Source organism: Coregonus lavaretus (assembly GCF_964263955.1).
Source record: "Coregonus lavaretus genome assembly, chromosome: 7".
Classification (NCBI taxonomy): Eukaryota; Metazoa; Chordata; class Actinopteri; order Salmoniformes; family Salmonidae; genus Coregonus; species Coregonus lavaretus.
This window is the reverse complement of record NC_139994.1, coordinates 15,179,381-15,193,513: the sequence shown is the minus strand read 5'-3', so window position 1 is coordinate 15,193,513 and position 14,133 is coordinate 15,179,381. Positions and strand designations below refer to the sequence as shown.

At 44.1% G+C, this 14,133-nt stretch overlaps 1 protein-coding gene across 2 annotated transcripts in view; it reads left to right on the top strand.

The window, feature by feature from the left end:
- LOC311132901 (growth factor receptor-bound protein 10-like) overlaps nt 1-14,133 on the top strand; it is a 49,952-nt gene that overhangs the window by 12,936 nt on the left and 22,883 nt on the right. The window contains exons 3-4 of one of the 2 annotated variants that reach the window (XM_084166278.1): nt 9,119-9,362; nt 10,256-10,382. In XM_084166278.1, the coding sequence (XP_084022404.1) occupies nt 9,119-9,362; nt 10,256-10,382 (371 nt within the window). Of the gene's footprint in view, nt 1-9,115; nt 9,363-10,255; nt 10,383-14,133 lie in introns of both variants that reach the window. The other variant, XM_084166277.1, reaches the window with a different exon arrangement.

Below are 14,133 nucleotides of genomic sequence, written 5' to 3'. Positions count from 1 at the left end.
GTTAGTGCTACAGGATGCAAATTTCTGTTTGAAAAAGCTAGCCTTTGCTTTCCTAACTGATTGTGTATATTGGTTCCTGACTTCCCTGAAAAGTTGCATATCGCGGGGGCTGTTCGATGCTAATGCAGTACACCACAGGATGTTTTTGTGCTGGTCAAGGGCAGTCAAGTCTGAGGAGAACCGGGGGCTATATCTGTTCTTAGTTCTGAATTTTTTGAGTGGGGCATGCTTATGTAAGATGGAGAGGAAAGCACTTTTAAAGAACAATCAGGCGTCCTCTACTGACGGAATGAGGTCAATATCCATCCAGGATACCCGGGCCAGGTCAATTAGAAAGGCCTGCTCGCTAAAGTGTTTTAGGGAGCGTTTGACAGTGATGAGGGGTGGTCGTTTGACCGCGGACCCATTACGGACGCAGGCAATAAGGAAGTGATCGCTGAGATCCTGGTTGAAGACAGCGGAGGTGTATTTAGAGGGTAAATTTGTCAGCATAATATCTATGAGGGTGCCCATGTTTACAGATTTTGGGTTGTACCTGGTAGGTTCGTTGATAATTTGTGTGAGATTGAGGGCAACTAATTTAGATTGTAGGTTGGCCGGGGTGTTAAGCATATCCCAGTTTAGGTCACCAAGCAGTACGAACTCTGAGTATAGATGGGGGGCAATCAGTTCACATATGGTGTCCAGGGCACAGCTCAGGGCTGAGGGGCGGGGGGGGGGGGGGGGGGTCTGTAGCAAGCGGCAACAGTGAGAGACTTATTTCTGGAAAGGTGGATTTTTAGAAGTAGAAGCTCAAACTGTTTGGGCACAGACCTGGATAGTATGATAGAGCTCTGCAGGCTATCTCTACAGTAGATTGCAACCCCACCCCACCCTCTTTACCAGAGTGTATAAAAGGTTGAGTTAAGAATCAACAGGTAGACTAGACGGACCTCAAGCTGCAGCTAGATCTATATTGGTCACGAACCTGAAAACCAACACACGGTTAAAGAAGACAAAGGAGCCTCTAACAGTCAATGCTACGGTTGAGAAAATGTTCTATGTACTGAATCTAAGAAGGGGAATTTAAGTAGGACCATCCGGCTACTTTCTTCAAACCGTTGTCTACTACACTGCTCTCATCACCCCACTGGGGATCATCGACATGGCTGATTAGCCGTCCTCAGAAGACCACTTCCAGAACGAGTGAAAGTAAACAGACAACTAAGAAGAAGGACATTGTGACCTCTTGTGGACAATCAGAGCCTTACATCTGAGAACGAAGGAGAAGGCCCATCTGAAGCAGAAGGCCCAATTGAACCCTTTCCACAAAGGCCTGGGTCCAACAGAGATACACGACGAAGACCTTCAACACGTAAATACATGCATTACTTCTTACCCAAAAGGGCTGGCAGTTCGGGGCAAGGTATTAGAATTACTGTGAGAGAAGTTCTCAAATGTATCCAAGTGTTGCTTCTCTTCCTGTCTCTCCCTCTCTCTCTCTCATTATGAGTTAATTGTTACATGATTAATTTAATTGGGTAACAATTAAACATACTTAGTTGAATCGATAAAATAACAGTCATCACATTAATGAAAGTCACGTCACAACACTTAACAAAGAGCTGCAGTTTCAGAATGGGTGGCAAGGAATAAGTTAGTCCTAAATATTTCAAAAACTGAAAGCATTGTATTTGGGACAAATCATTCACTAAACCCTAAACCTTAACTAAATCTTGTAATAAATGATGTGGAAATTGAGCAAGTTGAGGTGACTAAACTGCTTGGAGTAACCCTGGATTGTAAACTGTCATGGTCCAAACATGTTGATACAACAGTAGCAAAGATGGGAAGAAGTCTGTCCATAATAAAGGGCTACTCTGCCTGTTTAACAACACTATCAACAAGGCAGGTCCTACAGGCCCTAGTTTTGTCACACCTGGACTATTGTTCAGTCGTGTGGTCTGGTGCCGCAAAGAGGGACCTCGGAAAATTACAATTGGCTCAGAACAGGGCAGCACGGTTGACGCTTAAATGTACACGTATATTATGTTCTGGGCTATATTATGTTCTGGGCTATATTATGTTCTGGACTATATTATGTTAGGCTATATTATGTTCTGGGCTGTATTATGTTCTGGGCTATATTATGTTCTGGGCTATATTATGTTAGGCTATATTATGTTCTGGGCTATATTATGTTCTGGGCTATATTATGTTCTGGGCTATATTATGTTAGGCTATATTATGTTCTGGGCTATATTATGTTCTGGGCTATATTATGTTCTGGGCTATATTATGTTAGGCTATATTATGTTAGGCTATATTATGTTAGGCTATATTATGTTCTGGGCTATATTATGTTAGGCTATATTATGTTAGGCTATATTATGTTCTGGGCTATATTATGTTCTGGGCTATATTATGTTCTGGGCTATATTATGTTCTAGGCTATATTATGTTCTGGGCTATATTATGTTCTAGGCTATATTATGTTCTGGGCTATATTATGTTCTGGGCTATATTATGTTCTGGGCTATATTATGTTAGGCTATATTATGTTCTGGGCTATATTATGTTAGGCTATATTATGTTAGGCTATATTATGTTCTGGGCTATATTATGTTAGGCTATATTATGTTCTGGGCTATATTATGTTCTGGGCTATATTATGTTCTGGGCTATATTATGTTCAAAGATTTTATTGAGTTCCAGTTAATATTATGTTCTGGGCTATATTGTGTTAGGCTATATTATGTTCTGGGCTATATTATGTTCTGGGCTATATTGTGTTATAGGCTATAAATCAAATCAAATCAAATTAAATTTTATTGGTCACATGCGCCGAATACAACAGGTGCAGACATTACAGTGAAATGCTTACTTACAGCCCTTAACCAACAGTGCATTTATTTTAAACAAAAAAAGTAAAAATAAAACAACAACAAAAAAAGTGTTGAGAAAAAAATAGAGCAGAAGTAAAATAAAGTGACAGTAGGGAGGCTATATATACAGGGGGGTACCGTTGCAGAGTCAATGTGCGGGAGCACCGGCTAGTTGAGGTAGTTGAGGTAATATGTACATGTGGGTAGAGTTAAAGTGACTATGCATAAATACTTAACAGAGTAGCAGCAGCGTAAAAAGGATGGGGTGGGGGGGCAGTGCAAATAGTCCGGGTAGCCATGATTAGCTGTTCAGGAGTCTTATGGCTTGGGGGTAGAAGCTGTTGAGAAGTCTTTTGGACCTAGACTTGGCACTCCGGTACCGCTTGCCGTGCGGTAGCAGAGAGAACAGTCTATGACTAGGGTGGCTGGAGTCTTTGACAATTTTGAGGGCCTTCCTCTGACACCGCCTGGTATAGAGGTCCTGGATGGCAGGAAGCATTGCCCCAGTGATGTACTGGGCCGTACGCACTAGCCTCTGTAGTGCCTTGCGGTCGGAGGCCAAGCAGTTGCCATACCAGGCGGTGATGCAACCAGTCAGGATGCTCTCGATGGTGCAGCTGTAGAATTTTTTGAGGATCTGAGGACCCATGCCAAATCTTTTTAGTCTCCTGAGGGGGAATAGGCTTTGTCGTGCCCTCTTCACGACTGTGTTGGTGTGTTTGGACCATGATAGTTTGTTGGTGATGTGGACACCAAGGAACTTGAAGCTCTCAACCTGTTCCACTACAGCCCCGTCGATGAGAATGGGGGCGTGCTCAGTCCTCTTTTTTTTCCTGTAGTCCACAATCATCTCCTTTGTCTTGGTCACGTTGAGGGAGAGGTTGTTGTCCTGGCACCACACGGCCAGATCTCTGACCTCCTCCCTATAGGCTGTCTCATCGTTGTCGGTGATCAGGCCTACCACTGTTGTGTCGTCGGCAAACTTAATGATGGTGTTGGAGTCGTGCCTGGCCATGCAGTCATGGGTGAACAGAGAGTACAGGAGGGGACTGAGCACGCACCCCTGAGGGGCCCCCGTGTTGAGGATCAGTGTGGCAGATGTGTTGTTACCTACCCTTACCACCTGGGGGCGGCCCGTCAGGAAGTCCAGGATCCAGTTGCAGAGCGAGGTGTTTAGTCCCAGGATCCTTAGCTTAGTGATGAGCTTAGAGGGCACTATGGTGTTGAATGCTGAGCTGTAGTCAATGAATAGCATTCTCACGTAGGTGTTCCTCTTGTCCTTGTGTTCCTCTTGTCCAGGTGGGAAAGGGCAGTGTGGAGTGCAATAGAGATTGCATCATCTGTGGATCTGTTGGGGCGGTGTATATTATGTTAGGTTATGAAAATGTATGCACTCACTAACTGTACGTCGCTCTGGATAAGAGCATCTTCTAAATGACTAAAATGTAAATGTTCTAGGCTATGTTATGTTAGGCTATGTTATGTTCTTGGCTATGTTATGTTAGGCTATGTTATGTTCTTGGCTATGTTAGGCTATGTTATGTTCTTGGCTATGTTATGTTAGGCTATATTATGTTATGTTATGTTCCAGGCTTTATTATGTTCTAGGCTATATTATTTTAGGCTATATTATACTGAAGAAAAATATAAACTCAACATGCAACAATTTCAAAGATTTTATTGGGTTACAGTTAATATAAGGAAATCAGTCAATTGAAATAAATTAATTAGGCCCTAATTTGTGGATTTCACATGACTGGGAATACAGATATGCATCTGTTGGTCACAGATACCTTATAAAAAAGTTTGGGGCGTGGATCAGAAAACCAGGCAGTATTTAGTGTGACCAACATTTGCCTCATGCATCGCGACACATCTCCTTCACATAGAGTTGATCAGGCTGTTGATTGTGGCCTGTGGAATGTTGTCCCACTTCTCTTCAATGGCTGTGCGAAGTTGCTGGATATTGGTGGGAACTGGAACATGCTGTCGTACACGTTGATCTAGAGCATCCCAAACATGCTCAATTGGTGTCTGAGTATGCAGGCCATGGAAGAACTGGGACATTTTCAGCTTCCAGGAATTGTGTACAGATCCTACCGACATGGGACCGTGCATTATCAGGCGGAAACATGAGGTGATGGCGGCGGATGAATGGCATGACAATGGGCCTCAGGATCTGATCACGGTATCTCTGTGCATTCAAATTGCCATCAATAAAATGCAATCATGTTCGTTCTACATAGCTTATGCCTGCCCATACCATAACCCCACCGCCACCATGGCTTTCACAACGTTGACATCAGCAAACCGCTCACCAACACAACCCCATACACGTGGTCTGCGGTTGTGAGGCCGGTTGGACATACTGCCAAATTCTCTAAAACAACGTTGGAGGTTGCTTATGGTAAATTAACATTAAATTCTCTGGCAACAGCTCTGGTGGACATTCCTGTAGTCAACATGCCAATTGCATCATGCCAATCGCTCCCGCTCAAAACTTGAGACATCTGTGGCATTGTGTTGTGTGACAAAACTGCACATTTTAGAGTGGCCTTTTATTGTCCTCAGCACAAGGTGCACCTGTGTAATGATCATGCAGTTTAATCAGCTTCATGATATGCCACACCTGTCATGTGGATGGATTATCTTGGCATAGGAGAAATGCTCACTAACAGGGATGTAAAAAAATGTGTGCGCAACATTTGAGAGAAATAAGCTTTTTGTGTGTATGGAACATTTCTGGGATATTTTATCTCAGCTCATGAAACATGGCACCAACACTTTACATCTTGCATTTTTTCAAAATAATTTCTCATGACCTTACCCAACCCCACATCTAATGACAGCCTTAACATCTGTAGATTTAAATTTTTACATCAACAAATAACCTTCAATTCATTGCATTTTTATCTCTTATTAAAATTTAAAGAAACCAATACATAAATTTACTCAATACGATTTTTTCAAATTCTCTTTCTCAAAAACTTGTCCCATACAATCATCTGTTCTCTTAATTGTTTTCTTCCTAATTAAAAAATAAATAATTGGGGGTGACCCCACTGCAGTTCCTGGGGTCGCAACCCTGATTTTGAATACCACTGCTGTAGAGGATGATGGAGTCTTCAGTATGTTGACTGTAGAGGATGATTGAGTCTTCAGTATGTTGACTGTTGAGGATGATGGATTTTCAGTATGTTGACTGTAGAGGATGATGTAGCTTTCAGTATGTTGACTATAGAGGATGATGGAGACTTCAGTATGTTGACTGTAGAGGATGATGGAGACTTCAGATTGTTGACTGTAGAAAAGAATGGAGTCTTCAGTATGTTAACTGTAGAGGATGATGAATCCTTCAGGATGTTGACTTTAGAGGATGATGGAGACTTCAGTATGTTGACTGTAGATGATAATGGTTCCAGTCAGAGTCAGAAAGCAGCTTTAGTTTTACCTCTCTGACTATGCTGCCCAAAACCACTTGTAATCGGCCGCTATATTTAGATGCTGTATCACATTACCTGCACAGTTGTGTGTGTGAACGTGTGTGTGCGTGCATTAGGAACTATAGGAAAGTAAGGAATGTCAATGTCTCAATACACCATACAGTGGGGAAAAAAAGTATTTAGTCAGCCACCAATTGTGCAAGTTCTCCCACTTAAAAAGATGAGAGAGGCCTGTAATTTTCATCATAGGTACACGTCAACTATGACAGACAAATTGAGAAAAAAAATCCAGAAAATCACATTGTAGGATTTTTAATGAATTTATTTGCAAATTATGGTGGAAAATAAGTATTTGGTCACCTACAAACAAGCAAGATTTCTGGCTCTCACAGACCTGTAACTTCTTCTTTAAGAGGCTCCTCTGTCCTCCACTCGTTACCTGTATTAATGGCACCTGTTTGAACTTGTTATCAGTGTAAAATACACCTGTCCACAACCTCAAACAGTCACACTCCAAACTCCACTATGGCCAAGACCAAAGAGCTGTCAAAGGACACCAGAAACAAAATTGTAGACCTGCACCAGGCTGGGAAGACTGAATCTGCAATAGGTAAGCAGCTTGGTTTGAAGAAATCAACTGTGGGAGCAATTATTAGGAAATGGAAGACATACAAGACCACTGATAATCTCCCTCGATCTGGGGCTCCACGCAAGATCTCACCCTGTGGGGTCAAAATGATCACAAGAACGGTGAGCAAAAATCCCAGAACCACACGGGGGGACCTAGTGAATGACCTGCAGAGAGCTGGGACCAAAGTAACAAAGCCTACCATCAGTAACACACTACGCCGCCAGGGACTCAAATCCTGCAGTGCCAGACGTGTCCCCCTGCTTAAGCCAGTACATGTCCAGGCCCGTCTGAAGTTTGCTAGAGTGCATTTGGATGATCCAGAAGAGGATTGGGAGAATGTCATATGGTCAGATGAAACCAAAATAGAACTTTTTGGTAAAAACTCAACTTGTCGTGTTTGGAGGACAAAGAATGCTGAGTTGCATCCAAAGAACACCATACCTACTGTGAAGCATGGGGGTGGAAACATCATGCTTTGGGGCTGTTTTTCTGCAAAGGGACCAGGACGACAGATCCGTGTAAAGGAAAGAATGAATGGGGCCATGTATCGTGAGATTTTGAGTGAAAACCTCCTTCCATCAGCAAGGGCATTGAAGATGAAACGTGGCTGGGTCTTTCAGCATGACAATGATCCCAAACACACCGCCCGGGCAACGAAGGAGTGGCTTCGTAAGAAGCATTTCAAGGTCCTGGAGTGGCCTAGCCAGTCTACAGATCTCAACCCCATAGAAAATCTTTGGAGGGAGTTGAAAGTTCGTGTTACCCAGCGACAGCCCCAAAACATCACTGCTCTAGAGGAGATCTGCATGGAGGAATGGGCCAAAATACCAGCAACAGTGTGTGAAAACCTTGTGAAGACTTACAGAAAACGTTTGACCTGTGTCATTGCCAACAAAGGGTATATAACAAAGTATTGAGAAACTTTTGTTATTGACCAAATACTTATTTTCCACCATCATTTGCAAATAAATTCATTAAAAATCCTACAATGTGATTTTCTGGATTTTTCTTTCTCATTTTGTCTGTCATAGTTGACGTGTACCTATGATGAAAATTACAGGCCTCTCTCATCTTTTTAAGTGGGAGAACTTGCACAATTGGTGGCTGACTAAATACTTTTTTCCCCCACTGTAATACCCTATAAGAAGAAGCATATTTACCCCCTCCTCTCTTTTTATGTCATTTATGAGGTCTCTCTCTCGCTCGCTTGCTCGCTCGTTTGCCACCCCTGTCCTATATATGAACCCCAGCATCACATGCCGTTTTGTCCCAGACTGTCCCAAGTGGTTGTCAGTGTGTGAGTGGTTAGAGATCAGACGGTTGCTGTGTATGCTACTGCAACCCATTTCTTGTCTCTAACTTATTTAAGCTTTCCTCTGTGTGTGTTTTGGTGTCCTACTTTCTTGTTGAACCATGTATGAGGCAGTAAAAGGCTTCCCAGCGCTCCAGAGTCTTTACCTTCTGGAATGTTTGGAATTCTGTGTGGCGGGTGGGATGCACATGACCTGACCGGAAACACAGCTGGCTCAGTAGCGCACTCTCTGCTCAGGACTGCATCCTGACCAGCTCTAGTCTACAGTAGCACTCTCTCTCTCTGCTCAGGACTGCATCCTAACTATCTCTAGTCTACAGTAGCTCTCTCTCTGCTCAGGACTGCATCCTAACTATCTCTAGTGTACAGTAGCTCTCTCCCTCTGTTCAGCACATCATCTTGAATATCTCTAGTCTACAGTAGCTCTCTCTCTCTGCTCAGGACAACATCCTAACTATCTCTAGTCTACAGTAGTTCTCTCTCTCTGCTCAGAACAGCATCCTAACTATCTCTAGTCTACAGTGACATCTACTGGTGAGAGCAAGGTTTGCAGCATGTGTGTATCTCCTTTTTGCTTTTTTAAATCTCTTTATTTCTTTCTCTCCCTCTCTCTTTCTCTCTCTCTCCCACTCTCTTCCTCCCTACCGCTCCCCTTCTCTCGCTCGCTCTTTCTTTCACTCTGAATTTTGTTCTCGCTCGCTCTCTCAACACCTCCCTCCCCCTCCCTCCCCACCTCCCTCCCCTATCTACCTCTCTCTTTCCCCACCACCCCCTCCCTCCCTGCCTCCCTCTCCTTCCTCCATCTCGCTCTCTCCATCTACCTCCCCTCTCTCTCTGTCCCTCTGTTTCTCTCTCTCTGTCTCAGTAGATGATGTGGATCTGGAGGCGTTGGTGAATGATATGAACTCCTCTCTGGAGAGTCTCTACTCCAGCTGCAATACCCACACAGAGACGGCCCTGCTCCTGCACAATAGCCACATGCACAGTCCTCATCATGGGCACACTCCTCACGGGTGTGGCCCTCACCCCCAGCGCCCTACGCCCACTCTGCCTCCCACTTCCCCCCAAGAGAGGCTGCTTCACTCTCAGCCTGTACACATCAGCGCATTCAGGTAACATGGTCACAAACATGTTCACTCGTATACACCCATCAGAGGAGGCTGGTGGGAGGAGCTGTAGGAGGATGGGCTCATTGTAATGGCTGGAATGGAATCAATGGAACAGTATCAAACACATCAAATATATGGACCCACATGTTTGACTGTTCCATTTATTCCATTCCAGCCATTACAATGAGCCTGTCCTCCTAGCTCCTCCCAACAGCCTCCTCTGACACAGACACACAAACACTCACACACACACAAGGCCATAGTATTTATTACGAGTCGACTGTATCTCTATCTTTCTATGAGTAAATGTTAATGAATTAATATGAAGTAAATTTGTGGTTGTGATTGAGGTATATATCTTATATTTCTGGGTGTGTTCGGTAATTCAATCTGGAATGCCAGAGTGCGTTCTGGGTGTTCGTAAATTCAGAGCGTTGTCAGATTGTCCGTTTGTAAATTCTGAGCGTTTCACTCTCGGAGCGTTCAGAGCGCACACTGGACGTTATGGCTCAGGAGTAGGGTTGATCCGAGCGTTCTGACCTCACAACGCAGTCAAGCACCCAAGCTAACTGGCTAACATTGGCTAGCTTGCTAGCTACTTCCAGACACAAATGAGAGAACACCTCACTCTGACCATTTTACTTGCCCTAGCAGAGCTGGTTAGGCTGTTTTTATGTTATCCAGAGCATTGGTGAATGTAATTAAATTGTGCTGCTGGCAACAATTTAATTACGCTTTTTTGGCAACGTTTACTGATACCTGCCGTATTCAACGGGTGTTGAGCGTTCGTAAATTCCTCAGTTATTCTGAGCTCTGGCACACTCAGACGAGAGTGCTCTGAAATCGGAGTAGATAGCCAGAGCGAATTTATAAACACCCTCTGTCTCCCTCTACAGGAGGCTCGAGGAGCAGCAGCAGCAGAGTCGTCCCTCCTCTCTCCCTGCCATCATCAACCCCTTCCCTGAACTCTGCACCCCCACTGGCTCTCCCATCCTCAACCCCATACACACCACAGAAAACCATGTAAGTAGGCACACATACACAAACACTCTCTCACGCACGCACACACAGCCACAGACAACCATGTACGTGTGTGTGTATGTTGTTTCTAAATCAGCTGACTGGACTGTAATATCCTGGCATAATGTTGTGTTTGGCTGTAGACCTTTCGTTATGTTACACAACAGTTCACTCTGGGTTATCATACTCTTTCTCTGTGTGTTTGTGTGTGTGTGTTATTCTGGCATGGTGGTCATTAATTACACACACACACACACACAGTGTTCTGAGGCTACATGATGCTCTGTGTCCCTGTTCCTGGAGATGTTCCTGGAGATGTTCCTGGGGATGTTGCTGGGAACCTCTCTGTATCTGGGCTCTGTGAACCCTGCCTATCCGTCTGGCGTTCCAGCGTCTCTGGGAAAGACTGACTATCATTTCCTGTTCACATGCTTCTACCCCAGCTCGGAGCGTCACAGCACTGTGTGTGTGTGTGTGGTGTGTGTGTGTCAGAGCCCAGCCTTTCCAGCCCAGCCTGGGTGTTATTCAGAGAATGCAGTGTCCCTGTCATGCACACACACACTGTGTGTCTGTCTCTCTGTGTCCTATTCTCTCTCTTTCTCTCTCTCTCCATCTCCCTCCCTCTATCGTAGACCTTAGCTTTAGACCACCTGCTTTTAGTAAGGACACGAGAAGGCGTGTGTATGTCTGTCTCTGTGTGTGTGTGTGTGTGTGTGTGTGTGTGAGAGAAGGCAGTTTCCCAAACTAATGGAATGGCCAGTCTTACACCAGTCTCAGTCAGGCCCTCAGGGTTATCTGCCCGGTCCACTGCCTGTCTCACTGGCTGAGTTTACTTTGGCATCCATGTGTGTGTGTATGCGCGCGTGCGTGCGAGTCACTCCATCTGTAATGTATTTCCTGCTTTTAAACGAGCCCAGAGACAAAACAGTTGTTTATAGAACATAAAATACAATTTTGTCAGACAAGCCAAGGGTTACAGAAACACACTCTCTCTCTCTCTCTCTCTACATGTAGAGGTCAGATGATCAATGTCTACATGCAACAGTCTCCTGATTGACTGCAATCAGGTCATTTGGTATCTGTGTGTGTGTGTGTGCTTCTATATTACTTAACCACCTTTGTGCATGTGTGTCTTTTACTGAAAGGAAAACTCCACCCAAAAACTATGTTTTGGTATTTGTTTTATTAGTCCAATGTTGACATAGTCCCAAAACTAACCAAGATGGCGATCGACAACTTCGGCATGGTGGCAGCACTATAACTTTATGTGTTTGTTTTAAACATCACTGGAAATAATCGCATCTGCAATCTAAATTAAAGAACGGTAAATTCTCAGCAACTTCTCAGTCATGCCAACACTTCTGATGGCATTCAGCACTTTGGAATTGGATTGTTATATACCAACCTTTCATTAGACCTTGATACAAACCAAAACGATCATCCAAGGCCAGTCTGAAACCTCAAATTAATGGTGGAGATCTTATAAAAACTCTTTGCCTTCTCTTTTCTGGTGATATACATCAATGCCCTGGTCCTCAGTTGATCACGAGCACCATCAAACGGCCTATGCACCTCCTGCGAACGTTGTGTTAACAGTAACAGCAAAGCTCTGGTATGTTTGGAATGCGCGCAGTTGACTCATCTAAAATGCAGCGATCCTAGCTTTGGGCATGGGGTCAATGAAACGTACCTTTGCTGTCGGTGTGCTGTACCCGCAGGGTGTGTGGGTGTCGGGAGTGGGGTGGGACCGGAGGGCTCGCCTGGGACGAGTAGCGCACCGGGGGGGTAGACAGGGGCGCGGTGGTGGAGAGGGCGGAGCAGCGGGAGGTGAGCTGGCATTGCATGACCTGGGAGGGGTGCTCCATGGCGGCGGAGGGGCCACAGGAGGCGGTGCAACGGGGGGATGGCAGTTCAGTGGGAAGTTGCAGGTGGATCGGGAGTTCGGCGAGACCTTTGGGATGAGAGGTTTACATTTTGTGCACTTGAACGTCCGAAGCCTACTACTGAAGATTGATGAGGATACACCTGTTGGTTCGCAAATCAGAGGTGGGTGTCTGATGTTTTACAGAGACATGGTTGGATTCATCTGTTTGTGACTCAGAAATTGAGATAGGTAATAACTCTGTTGTCAGGAAGGATCGGAATTGGAATGGTGGGGGGATATATGTGCCTTTGTAAGATCGGATTTAATCGATGATCTGGACATTGTCCGGTTGGATATCTGCCTTCCCAAAACCAAACCGATTTTGTTGGGGGTGTGTTACAGGCCACCCAATCAGATTGCATTCTATGAAGGTCTCGAAATTGTGTTGTCAAACTCTAATGATTCCCTGGTGAAGGAAATCATTTTGTTAGGGGATTTCAAAAAGGATAGCCCAACCCACAATGTCTTTATGCACTTCTGTAGATCACTTGCTCTGACCCAAATGATACAAGATCCCACCAGTGTATGTGAAACAGTACAATTGACTTAATACTGATGTCTGATAAATTCAAAATATCACAGAGTGGAGTAATAGTCTATGGAATCAGTGATAATTTTATTACATTTTGCACAGAGGGTTTTTAAAGATATATTTAAGTGTCACAAAACTGTTCGAATCAGAGGACTCACAAAAATTATGTGTTGAAATGTTTAGGGAGCAAGAGGGTAAAATTGACTGGTCACCTGTGCTGGATAGTGTAGGGGTAGACAGTACCTGGGAAGCATTTAAATTTAGATTCCTTGATGTGCTGAATGTGATGGCTCCCATTAGACAGATCAGAGTAAAGCAGAGATCTAGCCCTTGGTTTAATCATGAGATTCTAGAATCTATCCAAGCAAGGAATAAGGCCTTTAAGAAATGCCTTTGTCCTATATAAACGTCACAGAAGTGAAGCTCAGATCAGAATGGATCAGGCTAAGATCAATCATTGAGAACAAAAATGACCCTAAAAAGCTTTGGAAATCATTTTAAGGAACTAGGCTGTAGTAGTACAACCAAAAACAAACTAAACAGAATTGGACTGAACATCAGGGGGGAGATGGTATATGAAAAAGCAGAGGTTGCCAATGAATGTAACTTTTTTTTTGTTACTTCTGTTGCCAGCAAGCTGGTTAGCAAGCTACCCACCAGTTCTAGTTTGTATGGAAACGACTAAGTCAAAAAGTATTATGCCAAGTTAGGGGTTCAGCCAAACTCTTTTCCTTTTGCAAATGTATGATTTTCAGTTGGGGTTTCCACTGATCCATTTCTACTTTACTTGACTGACTTAATCAGGAAAGAAATTGATGAGGGAAATCTTTGTGGAATGGTACTGCTTGACCTACAGAAGGCCTTTGATACAGTTAACCGCTGTCTCCTAATCTCCAAACTGGATGCACTGGGGTTAAGCAGTATCCCTCTAGGCTGAGTAAAGTCCTACTTGTCCGGTAGGGAGCAAGTGGTAGAAGTTAATGGGTCACTGTCTCAGGCAAAACCAATAAGTTGTGGCGTTCCGCAGGGGAGTGGCTTGGGCCAGTACTGTTTTTACTGTACAGCAGGACTGCCCAACCCTGTTCCTGGAGAGCTACCGTCCTGTAGGTTTTTGCTCCAACCCTAATCTAGCACACCTGATTCTAATAATTAGCAGGTTGATAAGATGAATCAGGTTAGTAACACCTGGGGTTGCGAAAACCTAATAATGTAATTAGGTAATGCTGGGAAAGGTACTTTCTTGTATACTGGAGCCTCAGAGTGGAATGAGTTTCATCTGCCCATAAAAACGACGTTCT